Genomic DNA, 25,525 nt, shown 5'->3' with positions numbered 1-25,525 from the left:
CCCTGGATTCAATGGCCAGTAACACAAAAAAAATTTTTTAAGTTAGTAATATCTACAGAAAAGGTGATAATTCATAATTTCTGCAAAGAGTTATTATCTCAATCAATCTAGCTCCTGTTTGGGCTCTACAGGGGAAAAATCCTGCTTATGCAAGAAAGGTCATTTGCAAATGAAGCTCCTACCCTACAAATTTTCATGTACAAAAGATAAAATGACATTTCTCTTTGGAGAACATACAAATTCATAATTGTTTCCAAGTATTTTTCCTTGCTCCATTCTCCAAATTGAAAGCTGGACATGTTCCTTATTATTCCATAAAAAAAGTTTTTGATGAACCTTCCACATTTTGTTGTAAAACCTTGCTGGTCCCTCACAGGAGACAGGTACTTAGTAGGTTGTATACTATGTTCATTTTACAGTCAAGGAAAACAACATTAGTCACTTTAAGTAATCAATAACAGAGTTCTGACTTGTACCAAGTCTCTTGACCATCAAACCCAATAACTGACTTTTTCCGAACACTACAGATTATCTTAGTGAAAAGAGCAGAAGCTTTGTTAAAAAAAAAAAAAAAAAGAATCTCAGTTTTAAAAAACCTCTTTCCCTTAATAGTTATGACATTGGACAAGTTATTTTAATTATCTGAGTTTGCTTCCTCATCTGCCGAAGGTGGGAAATTATAATTTTTAGTGTAGAAATTCAACAGCTTACCATTTATAAAGTATGTAGCACAGAACCAAGAAAATAGCTAATGGTAGCTATTATTACATCACATTGCTTCTAAAATATATATAACATCTTGAACATTAGATTAATATAAACTATTGAAAATCCACTTCATTCACAAAATAGTTTGACAGACATTATGAAATCCAGTTTCAAAATGGGAAAATAACACCATACAAAATAATTTTCTTCTACATGAGATTTTCTTTATTTCCCAATCCCTTTATGGTAGTCTTCAATCTTTAAAATGCTTTAAAAGTATTTCTGAGCTATCTAAGTTACATACACATGTGAATATTGTGATAGAAGAGGAAAAAGAATGTTCCTTCATTTTTGCCTTATAAAAACCAAACAAGAAAACCTCAATTTCCACAAACTAAAAGTCACTAAAAAGAAACTTCACAGTGGGAATAACTTAAATCAATACTGGTTTCTTTGTGTAAGAGCTAATAATCATTGGACAGAGTATTTCTGTTCTTTGGTTACATAATCAGGACATCAGAAATAAAATTTTCACTTCATTCTACATATGTACAGTTAATTTACAGAGCAGAAAATACCTTAAAATTAATTTGATGTACAATTGCATATGTTATTTCTGAGGCGATTCAATGAGTTAAAGGTTTATTAAGCCACAAAAATCTGCCTATATCAAGAAATCAATTGATTTTCTATAAAAGGATTAAGGGAGGAAATGATGCTAGCTCTCAAAGAGTTTTATAGACTCTCATATCCAAGGTGAGAAGTAAATAGGAATTATTATGACCACTCCCACTCACTCCACTCCTACCACCAACTCTAAATGACACTCCTTTTATTCTCTTATGGTACTCCCTTTTTTCTTCATAATACAATTTACAATTTAAATTTAAGCATCTTTAATATCTATAACCAGGATTAGGGTTCAAGGCCCACCATGAGGACAAGGGTCAGAGTCTGTTTAGTTGTTAACCTATGGATACCCAGCAACAAGCAAACCACATCATTTAGTTTTAAAACTAGTTTCTAATTTATAATTAGAATGTCAATATGAAATAATTTCTTGAAAGGTTACAATTCCAGACAAATTTTAGGGTCTCTTGTCTTAGTTCCAGAATATAATAAAAAATGAGATTGAAAAAATGGGAAGTTAATACAATGTCAACTTAATGATGGAGAAACAGGGAGCACAAAAGCTCTCCCACCTACCACTACTACTCATTTTACCCTACCCTAGAGAAAAATACAAGGGGTAGGGAATGTAGTTCAGTGGGAAGGCACCCCTGAGTTCAATCCCCAGTATAATTAAAACCAAAAAGATTCCAAATACTGAGCACACTCTAAGACTCTACGAAAAACTGAATTTAAATAAATTCATGGAGGTAACATCATTGTTTTCAACTGATTTACTTTCTTTTTTCTCTAACATGCTATACGGTAAAAGAATGACAGAAAACAAAATAAAACTAACCAATAATATATATGACCAGAAAAAAAACCTGGCCAGGCAATGTACATTAACAATTATTGGTAGAGGTAGATTTTGTTCAAGTATAAATTCAGGTCTTTTTCCATCTCCCTTTAGCAACTTTGAGTTTAAAGTAAATGCCAATCTCTATATTTTGAATTGCAAATTGCTCCTCTAAATCTTAACATCTATTCTTGAACTTTCACATGTCAACAGCTCATTAATACCTACAGTAAATGTAGCTCTCTGAAAAGAACCAGATTTTACAATTTTGAGACTTCACACATAAAAATAGAGCTCTTTCAATCTCAATTTGGCAGAAGTCTAGTTTAAAATCTGCAGAAATTTATGGCAATATAACAATTAAGTGACTATTTTGAATAAGATTGGCTATTGTTGGTAATGACACTTGGACAGTTTATAAATCAATATAAGCTATAATTAATATGTTACAACGGGCCACTTCAGAACCATCAACCACCATCACTTGAATGAAATAAAATGCCAACCATGGCAGAAGACTAAAAGTACTAAGTTGATCCTCAGGAAGTCATAAATGTAATACACACAAAAAAGTCAGAGTGCATTTCTGCTTGCTGTTATAGCTTTTGTCTTGTTTAATATTCAGTTTTACAAATTAAAAAATATTATCAAACTGAGCACAGTTGCCCAGCAACTCAGGAGGGAGAGACAGGAGAATAGCAAATTCAAGGTTCTCTCTGCAACTTAATTAGACCCTGTCTCAAAATAAAAATAAATAAAGGGCTAGGGGTGTAGCTCAGTGTAGAGTGGCCCTGGTGTCAACTCCCAGTCCCCCCAAAATAATAATAATAATTGAATAAATAAAATACAAAACACTTTATTCAAATTAAGAAAAACAATACTACTCAGCAGTTCATCAAAATGAAATTACATTTTGTCAGTTCAGACTACTATTCTACTGGCTACCTAAATAAATCTTCCGGTAAAAAACATATATTTCACTTAATTCATAACCATCATATTGAATTTTACTGAGGTAATAGAGTTTTTGGTACCAGCCCAAAATGTCAAACTGACTATATGACACTTGTTTAGAGTAAAAGAAAAAAGATCATATAACTATTTTACAAACATGATAAAAATTTAGAACAATGCCTTCTTTCAAAATATTACAAATTTATGAGTAGAAACCATATGCACAGATGTTCCCAATTTTTAATACTAGAAAAATTCAAAATAGCTTGATACACAACAATAGAGAACATGTTAAATGAATCACAGCATTTGCAACATAAAAAATACTACAGAGTCCATTATAATTAATTGAAAAATCCTTTGTCTAGTATGAGAAAACTGTACTTCTTAGGGTTTGTGTCTGTGTCCTCTATTCTGTACCATTGATCTACCTGTCTATTTTGGTGCCAGTACCATGCTGTTTTTGTTACCATTGCTTCGTAGTATAGTTGAAGTTCTGGTATTGCAATACCCCCTGCTTCACTCTTTCTACTAAGGATTGCTTAGCTAGACAAAGATGCCAAAAACATGCAATGGAGAAAAGATAGCTTCTTCAACAAATGGTGCTAGGAAAACTGGAAATCCATATGCAACAGAATGAAACTAAACCCCTATCTCTCACCATGCACAAAACTCAACTCAAAATGGATCAAGGACCTTGGAATCAGACCAGAGACCCTTCATCTTATAGAAGAAAAAGTAGGTACAAATATTCAACATGTTGGCTTAGGATCAGACTTCCTTAACAGGACTCCCATAGCACAAGAAATAAAAGCAAGAATCAACCACTGGGATAGATTCAAACTAAAAAGCTTTCTCTCAGCAAAGGAAACTATCAGCAATGTGAAGAGAGCTCACAGAGTGGGAGAAAATCTTTGCCACTCATACTTCAGATAGAGCACTAATTTCCAGAATATACAAGGAACTCAAAATACTCTACACCAAGAATACAAATAACCCAATCAACAAATGGGCTAAGGAAAGGAACAGACAATTCACAAAAGAAGATTAACAAGCAATCAACAGATACACGAAAAAATGTTCAACATCTCTATTAATAAGAGAAATGCAAATCAGAACTATCCTAAGACTCCATCTCACCACAATTAGAATGGCGATTATCAAGAATACAAGCAACAATAGGTGTTGGTGAGGATGTGGGGAAAAAGGTACACTCATACATTGCTGGTGGGGTTGCAAATTAGTGCAGCCACTCTGGAAAGCAGTGTGGAGATTCCTTAGAAAACTTGGAATGGAACCACCATTTGACACAGCTATCCCACTACTTGGCCTATACCCACAGGACTTAAAATCAGCATAGTACAGTGACACAGCCACATCAATGTTCATAGCTACTCAATTCACAATAGTCAGACTGTGGAACCAACCTAGATGCCCTTCAATTGATGAATGGATAAAGAAACTATGGTATATATAGACAATGGAATATTACTCAGCCATAAAGAATAATAAAATTATGGCATTTGCAGGTAAATGGATGAAACTGGAGAATATCATGCTAAGTGAGATAAGCCAAACTAAAAAAACCAAAGGACGAATGAGCTCGCTGATAAGCGGATAAGGACACATAATGGGGGGTAAGCGGATCATGACACATAATGGGGGGTTGGAGGGAGGCAAGAAGGGAGGAAGGAGGGACTGTATAGAGGAAAAAGAGGGGTGGGAGGGGTGGGGGTTAGGAATAAAAATAACAGAATGAATCAAACACCATTACCCTATGTAAATGTATGATTACACAAATGGTATGCCTCTACTTCATATACAGAGAAACAAGTTGTACTCCATTTATTCACAATAAAAAAATTAATAAAAAAAGAAAAATCCTATTTTTTATGTGTTAAAATGTTGTTTACGAAAAGTACATCTTTTGCAAAAAATGGTATGGACCTAGAGAATGCCAAGTCTACTACCTGTCTAGTAAAATCTCTCTTTCTTTCCTCCTCCCACAGGAAGGCCACAAGATAGGGATTTGTTTTATCCCTCTATACAACTATTATGTAATAAATAAAGTTTTGTCTAGGGAAGTGCTACTTGCCGCTGACCAGTGGGACAAAGGACACATACACTTCAGAAGTTCATGAAGCAGCTTCCCCTTTATTCGGATAACACCCTCAATATATAAGCAGTCTCAGGCATAAGCAATTGTAACCAGATATGTCCTATTAAATAAATCCTATTAAAGGTCAAGTGATCACTTGCTCAAGCATAAATGTAAGATATATCTGTCCACGTGCTAGGCGACTGAACTAATTATCATACAGCCAATGGTAAACGCTTCCTGTTTTTCTTAAGGCGCATTCAGCACGCCCTTTGGCTCTCTGCTAGTCGCCATCTTGGATGCATGTAGCGTAACTCTGGGCCCCAGGTCTTGCCCGCCACAGGGAATATAAGAGGAAATGAAATATTTCACTCCGGGATCAGGTCTTAAAAGAACAAATGTATGTCCACACATTTATCTCCTCCTTGTAAGTTGGAACCTAGGCTAACCTGTGACCCAGTTTAGACTGTGCAAAGCAAACCCTAGGAAATGCTATAGAGCCAAAATCGAAGGAATTTGAGTGCTTAAGGAACAGAGCTATTCCCTGTTTAGCTCTAAAGTCTTGAGCTTGTTTGAATCACAAAATATTTTTAGTAACTGTTCTTCAAGATACTGTGTTTTGCATCTTTTTATTAAATCCCCTCATTCTTTCAATCTTAATATTTTATGGCACAAGAAAATGCCAGAATTAATGATCATAACATCTCTGCATTTATAAAAATTGATAACAGTATGCCTTTTTATTTTTACTTTCATGATTTGGCATATATTACTTAGCAATATAGAAAACTTAATCAGAATTTTAATACATTTTAAATATAAATCATTATTTAATTCTGTGACCTACCCTTTGCTATCTTACACAAGACAACTATTGTACAGAGTTAAAGATGTGTGTGTGTATACATATATATATATATGTAAAAATTATTCTCTAGAGCAGAAATTAGCATACATTTCCTGTAAAGCATCAGACAGTAAATAGTTTAGGTTTTGTAGGTAGCACAGTCTCTCATGCAACAACACAATGATGTCATTATATACCAAAAACAGGCACAGATGATGCAAAAATGAAGAGCCTTATATGTGTTCCAATGTACTCATAAAAACAGGTATCTGGCCCATGGACCATAGTTTGGCTACCTAGAATATCATCTTAACTGTCGCATGTTACAGAATTTAGAGTTTAAGACATTCAAGAAAATAGTAGTGTTCATTCTCCATGACTGGAAAAATCTGAAACATATAAAAAATCTTAAAATTGAAAAGCAAACCACATGTGTTCTAGAGACTTTATCACCTAAACTTTCAAGAAACTAAAAGTAAGCTCTAAGCCCTACACTATCACCAAATGGCATTTATGAGTACTTATGCACAGCCTTTATCTAATGTCCAATATGGTAAATGATATACACCTGACAAGATAGCTAAATTTACAAATTCTGACCATGATCATAGATCCATGTAAATTCCTGGCCCCTCCACATTCTTATACTTCCATACTGAGTCATATATCCAAAGACTATTTACTGAGCATCTACTATGTGCCAAGCATCTTGGAGCAAATAAAGTATATACTAATACAAGACTTCTCAGCATTTCCTTCAAAGCTGCTCTCATGCTTTAAGAGATTAGGAAAAACCAGGAAACAGTTTACAGTAGTCCTACATAAACACAAAATATTGTTGAATTTTCAAGGGTCATCTTAAAATGGGTAAATTTTGGAACTTATTTGATTATATGCTCATTTTTAAATAATATTTTAAATGTATAAAATTTAAAGTAACAGCATGGATATATGGTTTTTAAAACACACACACGTATACATACAGACACAGAAATATAGATGTATATGTGTCAACAGATCAATATACATAAATATACTAATCAGCCCTGAGAGCCTAGAAGTAATAACAGCCCAGATGAAATGAGCTCATGCAGTGCTCAGATCTTGGTTTTTAAATGCATAGAGGTAGGACTCCTAGATAAATGGCTGACTCTAGACCTAGAGGAAGGAAAATACAAGATGAGCCCAAGGTGCTTGTGGGGTCACAAAGAAAGTACTCAAATAAAAATGGAGCATTTCAAAAGCATATTGGACTGAATTGGCAGGAACTCACAGTGGCCAAAGCTGGACAATATGATCAACCAAATATTCAATGGTAATATTGGATTATAACCCAGAGAACAAATAAATATCCATGAGCCCATACTGATGTAAATGATTGAATAAATAAAAAAATAGGAGGGAACAGACAGCTTTTATTTACAGAAGAATTACAACAAATATATGAAGACAGGTAAAGGAAAAGAGAAAATCACCATTAGGCAAAGAACACAATGTATCATGGGGGAGATAATTTAAGATTGTTAACACGTAAAGGTAATATGGAATCCTGGACTGGATCCTGGAATAAAATATAACACTTTTGGAAAAACTGGTGGAATTAAAACAAGGTCCACAGTTTAATTAATAGTATTTCACCAATATAAATTGAACAGACACTTCACAGAAGAAGATCTACAAGCAATCAACAAACATATCAAAAAATGTTCCACATCTCTAGTAATAAGAGAAATGCAAATCAGAACTATCCTAAGATTCCATCTCACCCCAATTAGAAAGGGTATTATCAAGAACACAAGCAACAATAGGTGTTGGCAAGGATGTGGGGAAAAAGGTACACTCATACATTGCTGGTGGGGTTGCAAATTAGTGCAGCCATTCTGGAAAGCAGTGTGGAGATTCCTCTGAAAACTTGGAATGGAACCACCATTTGACCCAGCTATCCCACTCCTTGGCCTATACCCAAAGGACTTAAAATCAGCATACTACAGAGATACAGCCACATCAATGTTCACAGCTGCTCAATTCACAATAGCCAGATTGTGGAACCAACCTAGATGTCCTTCAATTGATGAATGGATAAAGAAACTGTGAGATATATATATATATATATATATATATATATATATATCTAATATATATATACTAATCAGCCCTGAGAGCCTAGAAGTAATAACAGCCCAGATGAAATGAGCTCATGTAGTGCTCAGATCTTGGTTTTTAAATGCATAGAGGTAGGACTCCTAGATAAATGGCTGACTCTAGACCTAGAGGAAGGAAAATACAAGATGAGCCCAAGGTGCTTGTGGGGTCACAAAGAAAGTACTCAAATAAAAATGGAGCATTTCAAAAGCATATTGGACTGAATTGTATATATATATACACACACACACACAATGGAATATTACTCGGCCATAAAGAATGATAAAATTATGGCATTTGCAGGCAAATGGATGAAATTGGAGAATAGCATGCTAAGTGAGATAAGCCAATCTCAAAAAACCAAAGGACGAATGATATCGCTAATAAGTGGATGATGACACATAATGGGGGGAGTGGAGGGGTTAGTGTTAGGGTTTAAGTTAGGGTTAGGGAGGGGGGCAAGAATGGAGGAAGGAAGGACTGTATAGAGGGAAAAGAGGGGTGGGAGGGGTGAGGGGAAGGGAAAAAATAACAGAATGAATCAAACAACATTGCCCTATGTAAATTTATGATTACACAAATGGAGTGCCTTTACTCCATGTACAAACAGTGAAACAACATGTATCCCATTTGTTTACAATAAAAAAATAAAATAAAAATTAATAAATAAATAAAAAATAAATAAATTTCTGAGTTTTAATAATTTTCTATGGATCAAAGTTAGTCAGTTTTCCATCACTGTCATAGAATACCTAAGATGAACAACTTGAAACATTTACTATGGCTCAGAGATTCAGATGTTTCAGTCCACAGTCACAGTCACTTTGGGCCTATGGTATGGCAGAACATTACAGTGGGGAGTACATGGTGCAGCAAATCTACTTACCTTATGTTGGTCAGGAAACAAAGAGAGGGTAGAAAGGGTTGAGTTTCCAATCTGCCCTTCAAGGGCATGCCCCCAATGACATAATTTCCTTCCACTAGACACCCCCTCCTAATGTTGTACCACCTCCCAATAGCACTACAGGCTAGTGGCCAAACCTTTAACAAATGAGACACTAGGGAATGCTTTCAATCAAACTATAGTACTCACTTAAATATTAACATTAGGGGATGCTCAATGAAGTATATATAGGAAACTATTGACTTTGCAACTTTTCCAAGAGTCTAACATTACTTCAAAGATAGTCTTCATGTTTTAACATAATAAAATTTATACACCAGTGCTAATATGTCCCAGTATTTATCCTATACCTTCAAAATCAACCACCACCACTCTGCCAAGTGTCAGAACACCAATACAATTTGAGAAACAGGTATCTAACCCATGTAACAGCAGAAATTTATTAAGGAATAACCAAAAATAGAAGGTACTGATTTTATTCTATGTCTAAAATTAGAGTAACACTAATCATGGTTGACAGAAAAGTTAGTGTCGTTTATTTCAAAGAATGCTGGAAAGGAATAAGAAGTCCTCAGTGTTGGCCCCAATCCTATCATTATTTGTTTGCTTGACCTGGGACACATCCACGTTCTCATCAACAGATGACTCCCTTCTAAGCTACCATGAATTTATAAACTTACATATTATCAACATGGGATCAAGGCTACATTGAGCATGTTAGGCAACTGTAAATTCCCATCAAGAGTGTAGTGGCTTGGCACATACAAATATTATTAAACTTTATTTATTATCAAATGTTTATCAAGAAACTGTTATATTCCATGTACTCTTCGGCAATGGTGATATATATACAAATGAATAAATCATGGCCCATGCAGATCTAATAAACACTAATACAATGTGAAAAATATTATATTACAAACTGTACATAATACCTGAAATTACAAATAGAAAAACTGATATTACTTGGATTATCAAGGAAGGCTCCATTAAGAAGCAGTGTGTCCAGAAATAGTAAAAATTATTCACATGGAACAGAGATCAGCATGAAAAAAGGCATAAAGACATAAGAGAATATTGTATGTTCAAAGAGAATGCATAATGGGGATATTGCTGAAGCATGACTGTAGGCAAAAGGAGAATTTTTTTTTTCTGAGAATGTGTAACTGCAATTTTGTACCACAGGTGAACATAGCGTTTCCATAAACCAGGAACACCCAAGTCTGGAAATTAACATAAAAATTGCTTTGGCTAATGTAGTTCACAGAACAATAGCTCACCAAAGATGTTCAAGTTCTAATCCCCAGAAACTGTAATGTGTTATTTTAGGTGGCAAAGTGACTTTGCTAATGAGATTAAGAATCCTGAGATGCAAAAATTATCCTGGATTATCCATGCCCAACCCAGTGTAATCACAAAGTTCCTTCTAAAAGGAAGGCAAGTCAAAGGCAGAAGGCAGAGATGGGATGACTGAAGCAGAGGTTGATGTGATGTATTTTGAAGGTGGAGGAAGGGGCTGCAAAAGTCCTCTAGAAGCAGAGGCGGGGGTGGAGGGTAGGGACACAGATATAAGGAAACATTTTCTCCAGGAACCTCCAAAAGTAATACAGTATTACTTTCATTTTCACTCCAGCCCCATAAGACTCACTTCATACTTATAACCTATAAGAACTGTAAAAGAATAAATGTTTTAAAATACTATATTTGTGATACTTGGTTATGTCAGTGACAGGAAACCAATATCACCAGTAATAGCACTAGGTGACAGGGCAAAAGGAAATGCAAAAACATTCACCAGAAACAAAGGATCCCTACAGATAACATCTCACCTTAGAAAATCCAAAATTAAACATTTCAGGTGTTAAAAAGAAGGAAAAATAATGACCCTGAAACAGGAAAGACAATAACAAACAGTATTAAAGCCTTCAACAACTTCACATAATTGTTTGCTTTTAAAAAATTAATGAAGCACAGGGAAAGAACATGACAGCTTTTAAAATCAGGACAAACGGAACTTCTCCAAGTGAAAGTCATTGAAGTAAAAACTAGATTAATCTAGAAAGCTAGATTAATCTAGAAAGCTAGATTAAATAGAAAATCAAACACCTCTGAAGAGAATTAATGAACTTGAAAGGAGGTCTGCAAACTTTTTTCTAAAGAGCTAGTGAGTATTTTGGCCTTTGCAGGCCACACACTATTGCAGCTACTTAACTTGGCCTTCATAGTATGAAAGCAGCCATGGTGAGTATGTAAATATGTGTTTTATGTATATGTCACAAGCATGGCCATGGTACAATAAGACTTAATTTATAAAAACAAGTCGTTTGCCTGTAGACTAGAGTTTGCAACCATAAAACTAGAAGATAAAGTTGAAGACATTTCACAGAATGCAGTATCAAAAGAAAAATGACAAGAAATGAGAAAGAGGTGTTAAGAGGAGAATGAGCCTGCACACATATCTAGGTCACAAAGTGGCCCCAGTACTTTGATCTCTGTAAATGGGCTTGTTGCACCCCATCACCCATTGCCACAAAGGTTTCCACAAGCTGCAGGCAAGATCATAGCAGCTACCCCCTCCAGGAGCTCAATCATGGACACACAAGTACAAGTTCACCTGTTTTTTTTTTTGTTTTTTTTGTTTTTTTTTTTTTTTACTTCCAGTAACTCCTACATAAGTGTCAAGTCCTATGGGCAAGCTGTCTCTACCAGCTGAGTCTCCAAAAGGCCCACCAGGAACACTGGTAGGCAAATTTCTTTCTGGGGAAATCCACTTTTCCCTCATATCCACAGTGTTCAAATCCCCAGAGCACATGGATACCTGGACCCCAGGCCTCCATTTGAAACACTATCACAACAATGGGTGACCAGGCTGCCAGCCCACCACAGAAAAAGCCAGGCCCCATCTTGACCTGAGTGGTTATCACCATTCTCAGGCTTCTAGAAGTCCTAGGCCCTCTCCATCCCACCCTGTAAACCAGGCAGTCTACAGCAAACATAGAGAATTTTTTTCCATATCAAACCAGCAAACACCAAAGAAGTTGAAAGAGCTCATATTTTACTACGCAAGTATCATGCAAAGTTTGTAACACTCACGATTATTTGCCTTGCACCAAGAAAAAAACACACTCAAAGTAGCCAGCAAAAGAAGAAAAAGAAGAGGAAGAAAAAGATTCCATACATATGTAAGAGAATTTCCAAAAGGAAGAATGAGGGGTAATGTTTGAAGAAATCTGGAAATTTTCATGACAATAGGTATAAATATCTGTTATCAAGAAGCCAAACAATTCCAGAGCAAGATAAATGGAAACAAAGTCCACAGTTAGACAAGAATGAGACTGCATACCTACAAATGCAAACAGAAAAATGTTAAAACAATCACAAAGAAAAGAGAATTCCCTGTAACAGAATAGCATTAGACTAATAGCAACTTATTAAAAGCCACAAAAGAAGCCAGAGGACAATGTACTGAGAGAAAATCACTATTAATGTGTAATAACAGAACCTACTAAATTATAAGTTGAGACTGACAGTAAAATAAAAGCATCAACAGAGTTTTTCACTAATGAGCTCTGGTAGAAAGAACTTCAAGAAGCAGGTGATAGCCACAAAATGAAGAGCAAGCAAAGAAACTGGTTAACATGAAGGCAGATCTAAATAAGCATTAACGGATAAAAAATAAAACAACAATGACCAAAGGGGTTTGAAATCAAAGTGTCAATAAAATAACAGACAACAATAAGTGTGATAGAGGTGTGATATTTGTATTGCTTGTAAAGAGAGAATAATTAGCTTAGGAGTTTACTTTGAAAATATAAGTGAAAATATTAAGGACTTTCTAATCTAGGATAGAAATTTCATATACTAACTCCAAATCTATGTGCAGGGAGAAAAAAGGGTATAAGCATTCTTCTGTATATTCAAAAAAAAAAAAAAAAAAAACAAAGAAGAAAAAAGGCCAAAAGGAAAGGGAAGAAAAGCAATGCAAAGAGGCTAAAGATAAAGCAGAAAATAAGAGGGGTGAAATATATACAAATATCGGTGAATAGCAATAAATACAAACAATTAAATTCAGTTAAAAACAAATTGCCAGATAGAATTAAAATAAAAAAATTCAGGTTTGGATGTATAGCTCAGTGGTAGAGCACTTGTCTAGCATTCATGAAGCCCTGGGTTTGATCCCTAGCACCATGGGGAAAAATAATGGTCACATATATGCTCTTTCCAAGAGGTAGACCTATAAAATGAAAATATAGAAAGACTAGAAATAAAAGGGCAGAAAGGTTATCAGGGAGAAAACAAGGAAACCTAATATTGTGTTAATGTCTTGAAAAATCATCTTTAAAGCAAAAAAGCATTATTGGGGAAAAAGTGTAACCACACAAGGATATTACAATTCCAAACTTATATGTCCTTAGTAATAAACACTCAGAATATATGAAGCAAAAATTAGAAATGGAAAGAAAATAAGAATTCAATAATCAGGATAAAAGAGATTTTAATTAACCCCTCTATGATTAAGAGATCAATTAAATAACATTAGTTTTGTATAATAAAATTACAAGATTGATCAACTAAACAAACATATAGAACACCATATCCAAGAATTAGAGGAAAAAAACTTTCTTACTAAGACACAGGGGACCATATTGCTCCAAACCATTAAGTAATTTCCAAAAATACCAAACAGTTAATATCATGCAGAGCTCATTCTGTGACAATAATGTAATTAAATTAGAAATCATTTACCAAAAATATAAAGTTAAATATATTTGGTTAGAATATATAAAGAACTCTAAAATAAAACTTCAACAGTAAAATAATCCAATTAGAAAATGGGTGAAAAACATGAATACATTTTATGGAAGAGGATATACAGATGGCAAATAAGCACATGAAAAAATGACCTACATCAATAGTCACTAACAAAATGCAAATTAAAACTGAAATGAGAGATCACTGCACACCTGTAAAAAATTATCAGAAAAAATACTGGCAATACCTAAATTCTATGCAGAGAAACTGGATCTCTCATATAATACTAGTGCAAATACAAATGGTGTAAGCATGGTGGGAAATAATTTGGCAATTTCCTAAAAAGCTAAACACACTCATAACTGTTTGACTCAGTCATTGGACTCCTGGGAATTTATCCCAGAGTAATAAAAACTTACATTCACTCACACACACACACACACACACACACACACACACACACACACACATACAACCTATATATGAACATTCATACAACAATTTTATTTGTAATAGACAAAAACTGAAATCAGCTCAGATGCTCTTCAATAGCTGAATGTTTAAACAAAAGTACGCTATGTAAGTGATATGGAATATTACTCAGCAGTAAAAACCAACACAACTAACGATACATGCAACAACCTGGATGAATCTCCAAGTAATCATATATTGCGTGAAAAAAAAAAACAATGCCAAAAGTTTACATAATGTACAGTTCCACACTTGAAATGATAAAATTACATCAATTATGAACAGATTAGTAGTGTTCACCAGAATCAGAAACAATGATATGGGCACAACAAAGGAGGTAGATGTGGTTATAAAAAGGCAAAATAAGGGATCCTTGGGGTTAAACTGTTCCATATCTTATAAATTGTCCTACATTGAATCTAATGCACACATTATAAATACTTACACATTTTTCTGCAACTTACATATCTGAATAGTATATTATGGAATATATAAAAAGTATAGTTAATGCTTCTCTAAGGTGGACTGGGGGTAAAGAGCGTAGGGTACAGATTGGAAGAAAGAAGGCACATTAGAACTATTTACTTTCTCTATTTTGTATCATTTGTACATTTTGTCATGTTTGTTGGAATTAAAATCTCAATAAAGATTTGAAAAAAGATTTTGAGAACTTAAAAACATACTTCTTAAAAAAATCATAGCAAAAACTCCAAGTTCTGATGGTTATCAGAAAATACTTAGAATTTATGGAAGATAGTTATTGTGAGGGTCCTGAGAGGGTTCCATATGGTTGTAAATGATTACAAAAAATGAAAAAAAAATGCTTAAAAATCAAGTGTTAAGAATTTAATTCAAGAAGTTAGAAAAAGAACAAGAGTGATTCAAAGCCAAAGAAAGTATATGGAAGGAAATAATAAAGATAAATTAGACAGAAAACCAAAACACTACTGACGGAGTTAACAAAGCAAAACCCGGTTCTCTGATAAGACTAATAAAATTACAAATCTCTGGCAAGAAAGACAAAGGACAAAAAAAAAAACCAAAAGGCACAAACAATATTATAAATAATAAACAACCATATATAATGATAAGTATAGTAGAGTACAGTGAACAAAGAAGACAGTCATATATGATGAACTTAGGAAGCAGGGAAAGGTCAATTACTGGGGGCCATAGTGGAAACAGGACAATAAGGAGATTATTTGAGTAGCCCAATGGTAAATGATGGAGGAATGAACTGGAAGGAAGAGTAAAGAAGGCATAAACTAGTTAGATTTGGGTTGTCTTAGAAGTTGAGCTGACAGGATATGCTGAAGGACTAAATAGGGGTTTGAGGGAAAGACAAAGACATTAAAGATAATTCTTAATAAAGCACTTGCACAGCATGCATGAGATACTGGGCTCAATCCCTAAAGATGCAAACAATAATAATAAATGTCCATACTTCCTACCTTAGTAAACAAATTTTTCACAATGCAGCTCCAGTCAAATTCTAATTTTGAGGTAGAAGAAATAAAAGATAGGTAGAAAGGAAATAAAAAGAAGGACAAGGAAACATAATTTTAATCCAAAAATATCTTTCTAGGACTGTAACTCCCCAGGTTAGTTCTTCTTCCAGGTCCATCAATCAAAAATTTCTGGAAAATCGGTAAATCTTAAAATTACCAAAAACTCACTCACCTATGAAAATTACTTTGTACACTATTAATTAGTCCAGGCAACTAATAGATAAGCGAAGACAGATATGGTATTTTCAGAAACCTATAATTAAGGTGACTTTCCAGCAATATTTATTGATCAGATAATGGAGATCATATCAACCTAAGATCCTGAGAATGACCAGACCACAATATAACATCAGAACTCCTCTTCTACATTATATATAGATATTAAGGCTTTCCAGGAGTAAATTTACCAGCTTTATAAAATTTCCCACTCTCCTGCTTTCCTTCTAAATCTCTGAGTGTTTCCTCTCAATCTTCTTTGATAGGCTCTCTTCATTTGCCCATGCCTTAAAAGTTGCCCTTGCCAGGTTTCTATTCTTATCTGTTTTGTGTTACATTACATACATATTCAGGGTGATTATATTTACTTCTTTGGTCCAAACTACTACCTGTTTACAGGTAGTGCCCAAATATCTTATCTCCAGCTCTAGATCTCTGACTCAGGTTCCTAACATATCTGACAGAATCTCCTCACTTATATATGGTATTGGCACTTCAAACTCAACACTTCCAATTTTGAACACATTTACCTTACCTTCCCCAGCTTGATCCCTAAGCCTAAATTCTTAACATTAGTAAATGAATTGGCAATTTGGTGACATCACCATCCACCAAAATGCCCCATCTTAATTTTTCCCATTTCCTCACCTACTATATATGATTGACTACCAAAATTCTTGATATAAACTCAAATATTTTTACCTTTTATCCATCTTAGTTCAGGTAATTATGTCTCAACTATATCACTGCAAACAGCCACCTAGCTAATCTCTGCCTCAACTTCTCTAACCCACTCTCCACTGTGTAGTCTGAAAACATACATCTGATGATTTCATTTCTATGCTTAAGGCCATTCAATAGTTCCCTAATGGCTATAAGATTAAGTAATTCCTTGACTTGCACACTTTGCAGCCTCATCTTTATAATTCACTCCCAGCCCATCCACTTAGTCATATAGTCTCTGTGCCATTCATAATCAACTACCTATACTCTTCCAAACAAACCATGTTCTCTTTTATCTAAATTTTTGCACTTGTTGCTCCACTTGTGTAAAATACCCTTCCCAGCTCCAATCCAAACCATTTCATCCTATGCAACTTGTCTGTCTAGACTTAGCTATGGTACTGACTCTAATGGGAAGCCCTCTCCATGAGCCAGGTGTCCTCCATAGCTATATTATGTACACATACACACACATGCACACACACATATATAATATATATAATATATACATATACATGCACAGGTACACACATATATAATTTACACAGCACACATCATTGTCTGTATACTTGTTCATTTCCCTTACAAGACTCACAGTCTTTTGAGTAATAGAATTCACCTCTGCATCCTTAACATTTAGCACAAGTCCTTGGACAAAGTAAATACTCAATAAAAACACATGACTAGAGATAATATAAAAGCCAGATAAGAATAAAGTCCAAGATTACTAACTGTATCCTCTAAATTTTATCCATGAATTATATCTCTTAACAACAGCCAATTGTCCAAAATTTCTGTGTAATTGATAAAAGTTATTCATAACCAAACTTACCATTACCAGAAAAAAATTTACACATACAATTATACATACTAACATTTATCCATCCATTCGTCAAGTATCTAATTATATACCAGCAACAAAGCTAAGTGCTGAAGATACAAAAATGAGTAAATTCTATGATTTAGAAGCATTTAGGCTCCAGGAGAAAGGGAAGTGAATGATTAAGAATGTGATAAGTGCTATCATACTCATATAATGTTATGAAAACCCATACGTATCTGTGACACATATCAAGGGCCCTTTAAGGAAGGAGGACTTCCCTAAGGAGGTGGCATGTTAGCTGAATGGTAAAAAAAAAAAAAATAGAAGTTAGCCAGGCTAAGAAGTAGAGAAGAGCAATCCAGGCAGAGAGAAGCTTACATGAACCTCAGATAGAAAGCAGGAACATGGAAAGGACTATGACATGTTTGGTTATTGCAAATTTCAGAATCACTGGTGTGTACAGTTGAAGGGAGAAAGGGCTCTTGCCAGATCATAGAGGGTATGGTATGACATACCAAAAATTTAGACTTTCTCCTTTAGGCCAGTTATGTCTAAACTGACCCAGACAAACTCATCTCAACTACAGTAGCTCTGCTTTCATCTATTTCAGTTTCTTATATTTCCATATAAGACTTTTATGTTGGAAAAATCACTAAAACAGCAGAGAGACACTGATAGATTACATACAGCAGAAATATATGACTGGCTACAACATGGTAAATGACAGTGGAGGGCTGGATATTAGGAGGTTTTAAGCTTAGCTAGTGGAGAAATGACAAGGGAGGGACTGAACTAAGGAAGTGACAGAGAAGAAGAGAAGTGCATATGGTAGAAAGATACTAAATTTAAGGGAGGCCAGTGAAATTTTGTTTTCAAACTATAGAGCACAGTGCCTGGGATAGCTCAATAAATGTTAGCTATCATCATCATCATCATCATCATCATCATCATCTATAGAACCTGGTGGCTGAATAAATGTGGAGGGTAAAGAAGAGAAAATCAACAGAAGTTTCCAAGTGTCTGGTAGATAATATTGCCATCCAAAAGATTAGGAACAGAATGCTCTTTTGGTGGATACTGTGCATTATTTATGAGAAACATAAAATCAGTATTAACCATGGTAAGTTTAAGGTACAGTGGAATAGCTAGATGAAGATGTAAGACAGCAGGATGTATGGACCTGGAGCTGAGGAAAAATTCAGATCAGGAGATATCAATAATGTAGAAAGCAACCATTAACCTCAAATAATGGTGCCCATTTGGGCAACTCAATCTAAACTTTGTTCTAAGAGAATCATAGACCCCCTATGTCCCACTAGTTACAAAAATCAACTAAAATGGTTTAAATACTTACATGTAATATCTAAAACTATGAAACTACTAGAAGAAAATATAGGGGAAATCATTTAGGACATTAGAATATGCAATAATTTTCTGGGTAAGACTCTAAAAGCACGGGAAACAAAAGCAAATATAGATGAAATGGATTAGAACAAATGAAAGGTTTCTGCACAGCAAAGAAGACAATCAACAGAGTGCAAAGCAACTCTACTGGATAGGAGAAAATAACTGCAAACAATACATATGAAAAGGGGTTAATATCTATAATATATATGGAACTCCTAAAGCTCACTAGCAAAAAATAAATAAAAATAAACCGATTAAGAATGGGCAATTGACCTAAATACACATGTCTCAAAAGAAGACATAAATGGCCAACAGGTATATGAAAAAATAAGTTTAAAATCACCAATGCTCAGGAAAAATAAAAATTGAAACCATATTGAGGTATCCCTTCACTCTAGTAAGAATGGCTTTTTTCAAAAAGATTAAAGATAAATGAATGCTGACAAGGATGTAAAGAAAAAAGAATCCTGTACGTTCTTAGTGTGAATGTAAACGGGTAAAGAAATAATGGAAAACTATAGAGATTCCTCAAATTTTTGAAAATAGAACTACCATGTGATCTAGCACTCCTACTACAGAGTGTATATCCAATGGAAATCAGGATGTCAAAGGGATAGCTGCACTTCCATGTTCATTGCAGCTAAGAAATGAAAACAACCTAACTGTGGTCAACTAATGAATGGATGAATAAAATGTGATACACAGAAACAATAAAGTATTTTTTGGCAAGAAACATAATGAAATCCCCATTTGCAACAACATGGATGGAAGTGAAGATCAATTATGTTAAGTGAAATAAGCCAGACACAGAAAGAAAACTACTATATGATCTCCTTCATGTGGAATTAAAAAAAAAAAATGAAGTGCAGAATAAAATGATAGCTCTGAGACCTGGGAGAGTCGATGGAAGGAAGAGAAGTTGACCACAGGATACTTAAATGGCAGCTAAAAAATTCTGATGTGGTAACAGAAAATAGTAATTATGCTTTATTAATTATTATAATAGTAAATATGGTATAATTCAAAAAGCTAGAAGAAAGGAATAGTGTTTTTAACATAAAGAAATGATGAATGTTTGAGAAGACAGATATGTTTAACCTGATTAAAATATTAATCAATGTACACATGTATCAAAACATCAGATGGAGGGCTAGGTGTAGAGCTCAGTGGAAGATCACCTGTCACGTGTGTGAGGCCCTGGATTCCATCTCTAGCACCCCAAAACACATGATCACATGGTATCCCACAGAAGTGTATAATTTTTGTGTTTTATGTATCAGTTAAAATAAATGTAATTTAAGTTTTAAAATGTTAAATAAAAGATCTAGGAGAATCGTATTTACATGTATCTAAACTCCTAAAAATCAACAAACTTGAGGATTTATAAGAGAAGAAAAAAAGAGTTTTGTCAGTTTGAAATTTTATTTTTATTAAGTTCTAAGGTTTTAAGCCAACCACAGTATGGAGCTTTTTTAATTGAGTCACTGTTTCTCACAGTAAAAGATCTAGTTTCTTATACCCCAAATCAAACTCTATTTTTAGAATATGAATAAACCCAATGTGTTTTCCAAAATATTTTTCATTCAGAGAAAACTTCGGGTTTTGAAAAAAGAAAACAAAATAAATTTAAAACTAAAGTTAAACAGATACTTTCTTGGTAAAATTCAACAAATTACTTCACCTATTCTTGCCTCATATTTCCCACTTTTTAAATTTGGATAATACCATCTACTTTCACTTGATGATGATGGCAATTAAATTACATATGTAAAGAAATTAATACAGTAACTGGCATATAATGAGCTCAACAATTAATAACTTTTACTACCTCTCTTATCTTCAAGAAATTAACAGGAACCATTTTGTTTTGAATTTTAAAATAACTAAGGTTCTCATCAATAGATTTGTGTATATATGTGTGTATGTATGTGTGTATATACACACATTCGTGTGCATGTGTGTGTGTGTGTGTGTGTGTGTGCGTGTGTGTGTGTATGTTAATTTAAAGCATACTGATCCTGTACCTGAGCTTTTAAGATGGCAGATATTTTGGTATGTGAATTCATAATAATTTTAAAAAGACTCAAATGAAAGGTTAACACAATCAGTTGTGCATACAATAATGAGAAGAGAATTTCAAAGCAGGCATCATATGAAAACTGAATTTAAAAAAAACGAAGAAGAAAAGTGAATGCAATTTAGAAATTCCACCCAATAACCAAGATGTTACTATGCTTTCAAAATAAATTTAGAATGGGTTAAATGTAAATTAACTAATGCTCCCTTTTGGATTTCTAGATATTTTACAATGGGATAATATATGGGAAGTCAGTATACAAATCTATTGATACTCTGTTTTCTGGAATTCTGGAAAATAATGCAATTAATATCCAAGAGAAATATATACTTCAATTTCTTTCTGTTCTATTGCTAGTCAATGAATAATTAAAGTGTCAAGATACACAGTCAAAACAATCAATGTAGAAAAGTAGAAGATTAGGGGTTTGCTGTGGGGGAATGTATGAATACAGAGATTTAAACAATGCTTTATCTTAAACCTCAATTTTTCATTAATATCCTTTTTATCATCACATTTAAAGGAAAACATAATTCGGAACATTTTTTCTTTTTCTTTTTAACTGAGGATTGAATCCAGGGGCATTTAATCACTGAGTTACACCACCAACCCTTTTCCCTTAAATTTTGAGACAGGGTCTTGCTAAGTTGCTTAAGGCCTACCGGCATTGCTGACACTGGCTTCAAACTACAATCCTCTTGCCTCAGCCTTCTGAAATACTAAGACTTCAGAATTGTGTGCCATGACACTCAGCTTAGACATTTTTTTCCTGGTTAAGATTTCTCTAAGTTTAAATTTTGATGAAGAAAACTACATACTCAAATCTCTTGGCCAAACTCTAGAGCAATCAATTATGAAGCATAAACACAAGTGTACACAGCCACATGTGGTGGCGTACACCTGTAATCCCAGCAGATAAGGAGACTGAGACAAGAGGATTTTGAGTTCAAAGCAAGCCTCAGTAATTTAATGAGGCCCTAAGCAAATTAGCAAGACCCTGTCTCAAAATGTAAAAAAGAAAAAGGGCTGGGGATGTAGTTCAGTGTTTAAATACCCTCGGGTTCAATCCCTGGTACCAAGAAAAAAAATAATAAATATACGGGTTGTATGCACCCATGCGCGCGCGTGCGCGCGCGCGCACACACACACACACACACACACACACACACACACACACACACATATATGAAAAAGGACAGATGTGGGGTTTACAAGCCTCTTGGAGAATTATTTATTATTTAAAAAACAAAATCACATTTAAAGAAAATAAAATGATATATTAGGCTTGCTCTCAAAAACAAAAGATCCCTCTTTTAAAGAATATAATCATGCTAAATTTTACATTAAATTTATATTAAAAGTTAAAGACATAATATACACTTAATATATATTAATATTATATTAATATGTGCTTTATATTTTACATATTATTGGTAAAAATTAACTAATTCTGACCCATTTTCTAACTTTTAAGAAATTCACACATTACATAAAGACATACACACACATCTACAGGCATATATAAGTGTGTGTGTCTTACTGAATTTCAATCTTGTATAGAGAAATTTAGGAAGTATTAAATGCTACCATTGATAAAACTTACGAATCAACATGCAGAACCCTCTGGCCACTCCTTGAACATGCAGCCGCAATGATGGATTCAGGCAAACCTATAAAAACACATACCTATATCATTTAGAATGTAGAAATATATATATATATTTTACATAAAACGTTCAATTCATGCTATCATTATACAGAACAGCTTAACAAGAGGCCCATCCTTACACTTGAAATTGTAAAATCTGTATCAATTACACTGCTAGATATTTCTTAAACAGATACGATTAATAATGAAATTATTATGTGGAAGAAATATTCTATAAAAAGAAGAACTTAAATTCTTTTTATCTGAAAATTATCATGAGCAACTAGAAGCATACTGCTCATATAGAGCTTTGTTATTTAGAAACCATGTCAACACACTAATTAATCTGATACAACTGCACTGAAAGATAAGAATCTGATGCAGTCTAGAAAGGAAAAAGAACCTGGGATTCAAATATGTTAACTTTGTTACAACTTAAAAATAAAAGACTCTAGAGTTGAAATCTGAACTTAGATCTAAATCCAAAGCCACAATGCTTTTGATGCAGTATGGCCCACAAGTTTTAGTTACAGAAATATGCTGGTTTTTAAAGAGGCCACTTAAAATATGTATTATTTTCCTGTTTGGCCAGGACATCAGTTTGAAAAGAAAGCATTACTGTTCTGGAGTCAAATGTACTCATGCCATAAAGCTAATTAACATACAATGAAATATATATTAGTACTACCAGTATGAACAAAAAATTTTAAAACTACCAAAGTTAATGCTTTTCTAATAAAAGAAATTCAGATTTTCTACTACATTAGATAGTTAATGTTCTATGCTACAAGACCCTTCCATAACTTTTTATCATAAGATCTGGATTTAATAGAGGCTATTAAATCCTTTATATCAGTCATACAAATACAGCATGTTTTTAAAGTTTAGTGCAACTCTATAGAGCTACCACTACCATGATGCATCCTCTCTTGCAATTTTAGGTAGTAGAAAAGACACCATCATTCTTTTGGCTTGAGTATAAACTACATACTAAGGGTCAAGGATTTTAGGAAAAGAGAAAGGCTATCTTCTTTATGTAAAAAGTAACAGGCACATGGAAGGAATTGCCACAATCTCTATTTAGAAACCACATTAAACAAAAGGTCAATCTATCTTCCAGAACTAGTTTCCCAGTGTTGAACACTTTGTGGGCATATAATATTTAGTTCAAAAAAAGGAGTTCTGACCAAATGTACTGAATATGACCATTAAATATAAATTATCAGAAAAAACCATCATAAAGTTCCAACAGTAACTTTGGATATAATTTTTATTAAAAACTGAGAATTCTGAGCAGAAATAAATGAGAGAGAGAAAGTTTAATCAGCTAAAACTAATATAGTTCATGTTAAGTTATCTGAACTTTTTATTCCGCTTAAAGAAATAACTTTCCTTGTTAATGAAATGTAATCACTATGAACCTTTAAAAAGCAATACATGGTTTAGTTAAAGGGACAAAAGCAGAAAAATACTTCGGAAGAATTAGCAAGTTAAAGATCAATATTTTTACATGCAATAATCGCATTAACATATCTACTTAACATTATAGGGTTTTACTCTTCACATCACATTTTAGTGTATAACAGCTCATATATTTCTCATAATCATTTGAGGCAGGAAGTAATAGCCATGTGAGGAAATCGGTTTGGACATGTTGCCAAATACCAACTAATTCAGTATTGCCAATTCAAAAACCATGTTCATTTACTATCTCAGACTTGGAAAGAAGTTTGAGACTAAGTATATAAGGGCAGTACTGGCAACACAATAAAATGGGCCTGGTCTCAATCTGACAGACCTTGCTTTGAATCTTAGATTTGTTAATCAACATGCTATGCAACCTTGGACAAGTCACTTGACTTCTCTGAGTCACTGTTTCTTCATCAATGGGAGTATCCCTTATAGCACTGTTTAGTTGTTGGCAATGGTAGTTGCAAAATGAATACCATCTACTCTTATTTTTCAGAAAATATTTGGAAGTGCTACTTTCATCTAACATTACTCCAAACATACACATTTTCATGAGATGCCAGCTCCAGTGTCAGACAATAATATTACATTACTCTTCTCTATTTGGCCCAAAATACCTATGACTTTGGGTAGGCAGATATGTATGTGATTATATTCATGCCTATAATCAACACTGTCAGGTCAAGTCTCTGCTGATGAGGCAATGCCAAACATGGATTTCAATTCTGAATACAATCTGAGTCCAGATTATATAAAACCAAAACAATTATCATTTGCTTTTTTTCTATAGTACTTCCATCTAGACATTCCCACAAGTTTGTCAAATCAATAAACAGTCCCAATGTTAAATGGCAAGGGTATATTATCTCCATGATAAGAATAATTAAAATAAGAACTAAGAATACAGATAGCAAGGTCTTTCTAGCCAAATTCTCATATATCTTCCCACCCATTCAATAAACAAAGTTACTTGAACACAGGAAGAAGGCATGCAGTAGATTCTCTTCAGCTACTTGCTAAAGAAAAGGAAAAAAAGAAAATTGGGGAAAGGGAGAGGACAGGAAGGCTACAGCAGACTCATAGGTGGTGAAGGAAAAAAAAAAACTTTAATTCCTAACCTGGAAAAGCTCTGAGTCTGAAGACCAATAATTTAAGAGATTAAAATATTGCGTCTATTTCAAACTGTTACAGAAACACAATGGAAGGAAACATTCCCACTGTAGAGGGGAGCGAAGGAAAGCTCCAAAGAACAGATGCTAGCTGGATCTTTCAGGATCTGTAACCACCTAAATTGAAGGGTGTAGAAGGA

General features: G+C 34.0%; 1 protein-coding gene across 2 annotated transcripts in view; it reads right to left on the bottom strand.

Annotated features, from left to right (window-relative positions):
* Positions 1-25,525, bottom strand: part of CHM (CHM Rab escort protein) — a gene marked incomplete at its 5' end in the record, with an annotated part of 170,482 nt that overhangs the window by 126,501 nt on the left and 18,456 nt on the right. For both annotated transcript variants that reach the window (XM_079123030.1, XM_079123029.1), the window contains one exon: positions 22,702-22,768. In XM_079123030.1, the coding sequence (XP_078979156.1) occupies positions 22,702-22,768 (67 nt within the window). The remainder of the gene's footprint in view (positions 1-22,701; positions 22,769-25,525) is intronic.

The sequence above is a fragment of the Sciurus vulgaris genome, assembly GCF_902686455.1.
Source record: "Sciurus vulgaris genome assembly, chromosome: X".
In the NCBI taxonomy this organism is placed as follows: Eukaryota; Metazoa; Chordata; class Mammalia; order Rodentia; family Sciuridae; genus Sciurus; species Sciurus vulgaris.
This window is presented reverse-complemented; position numbering and strand designations above follow the sequence as displayed.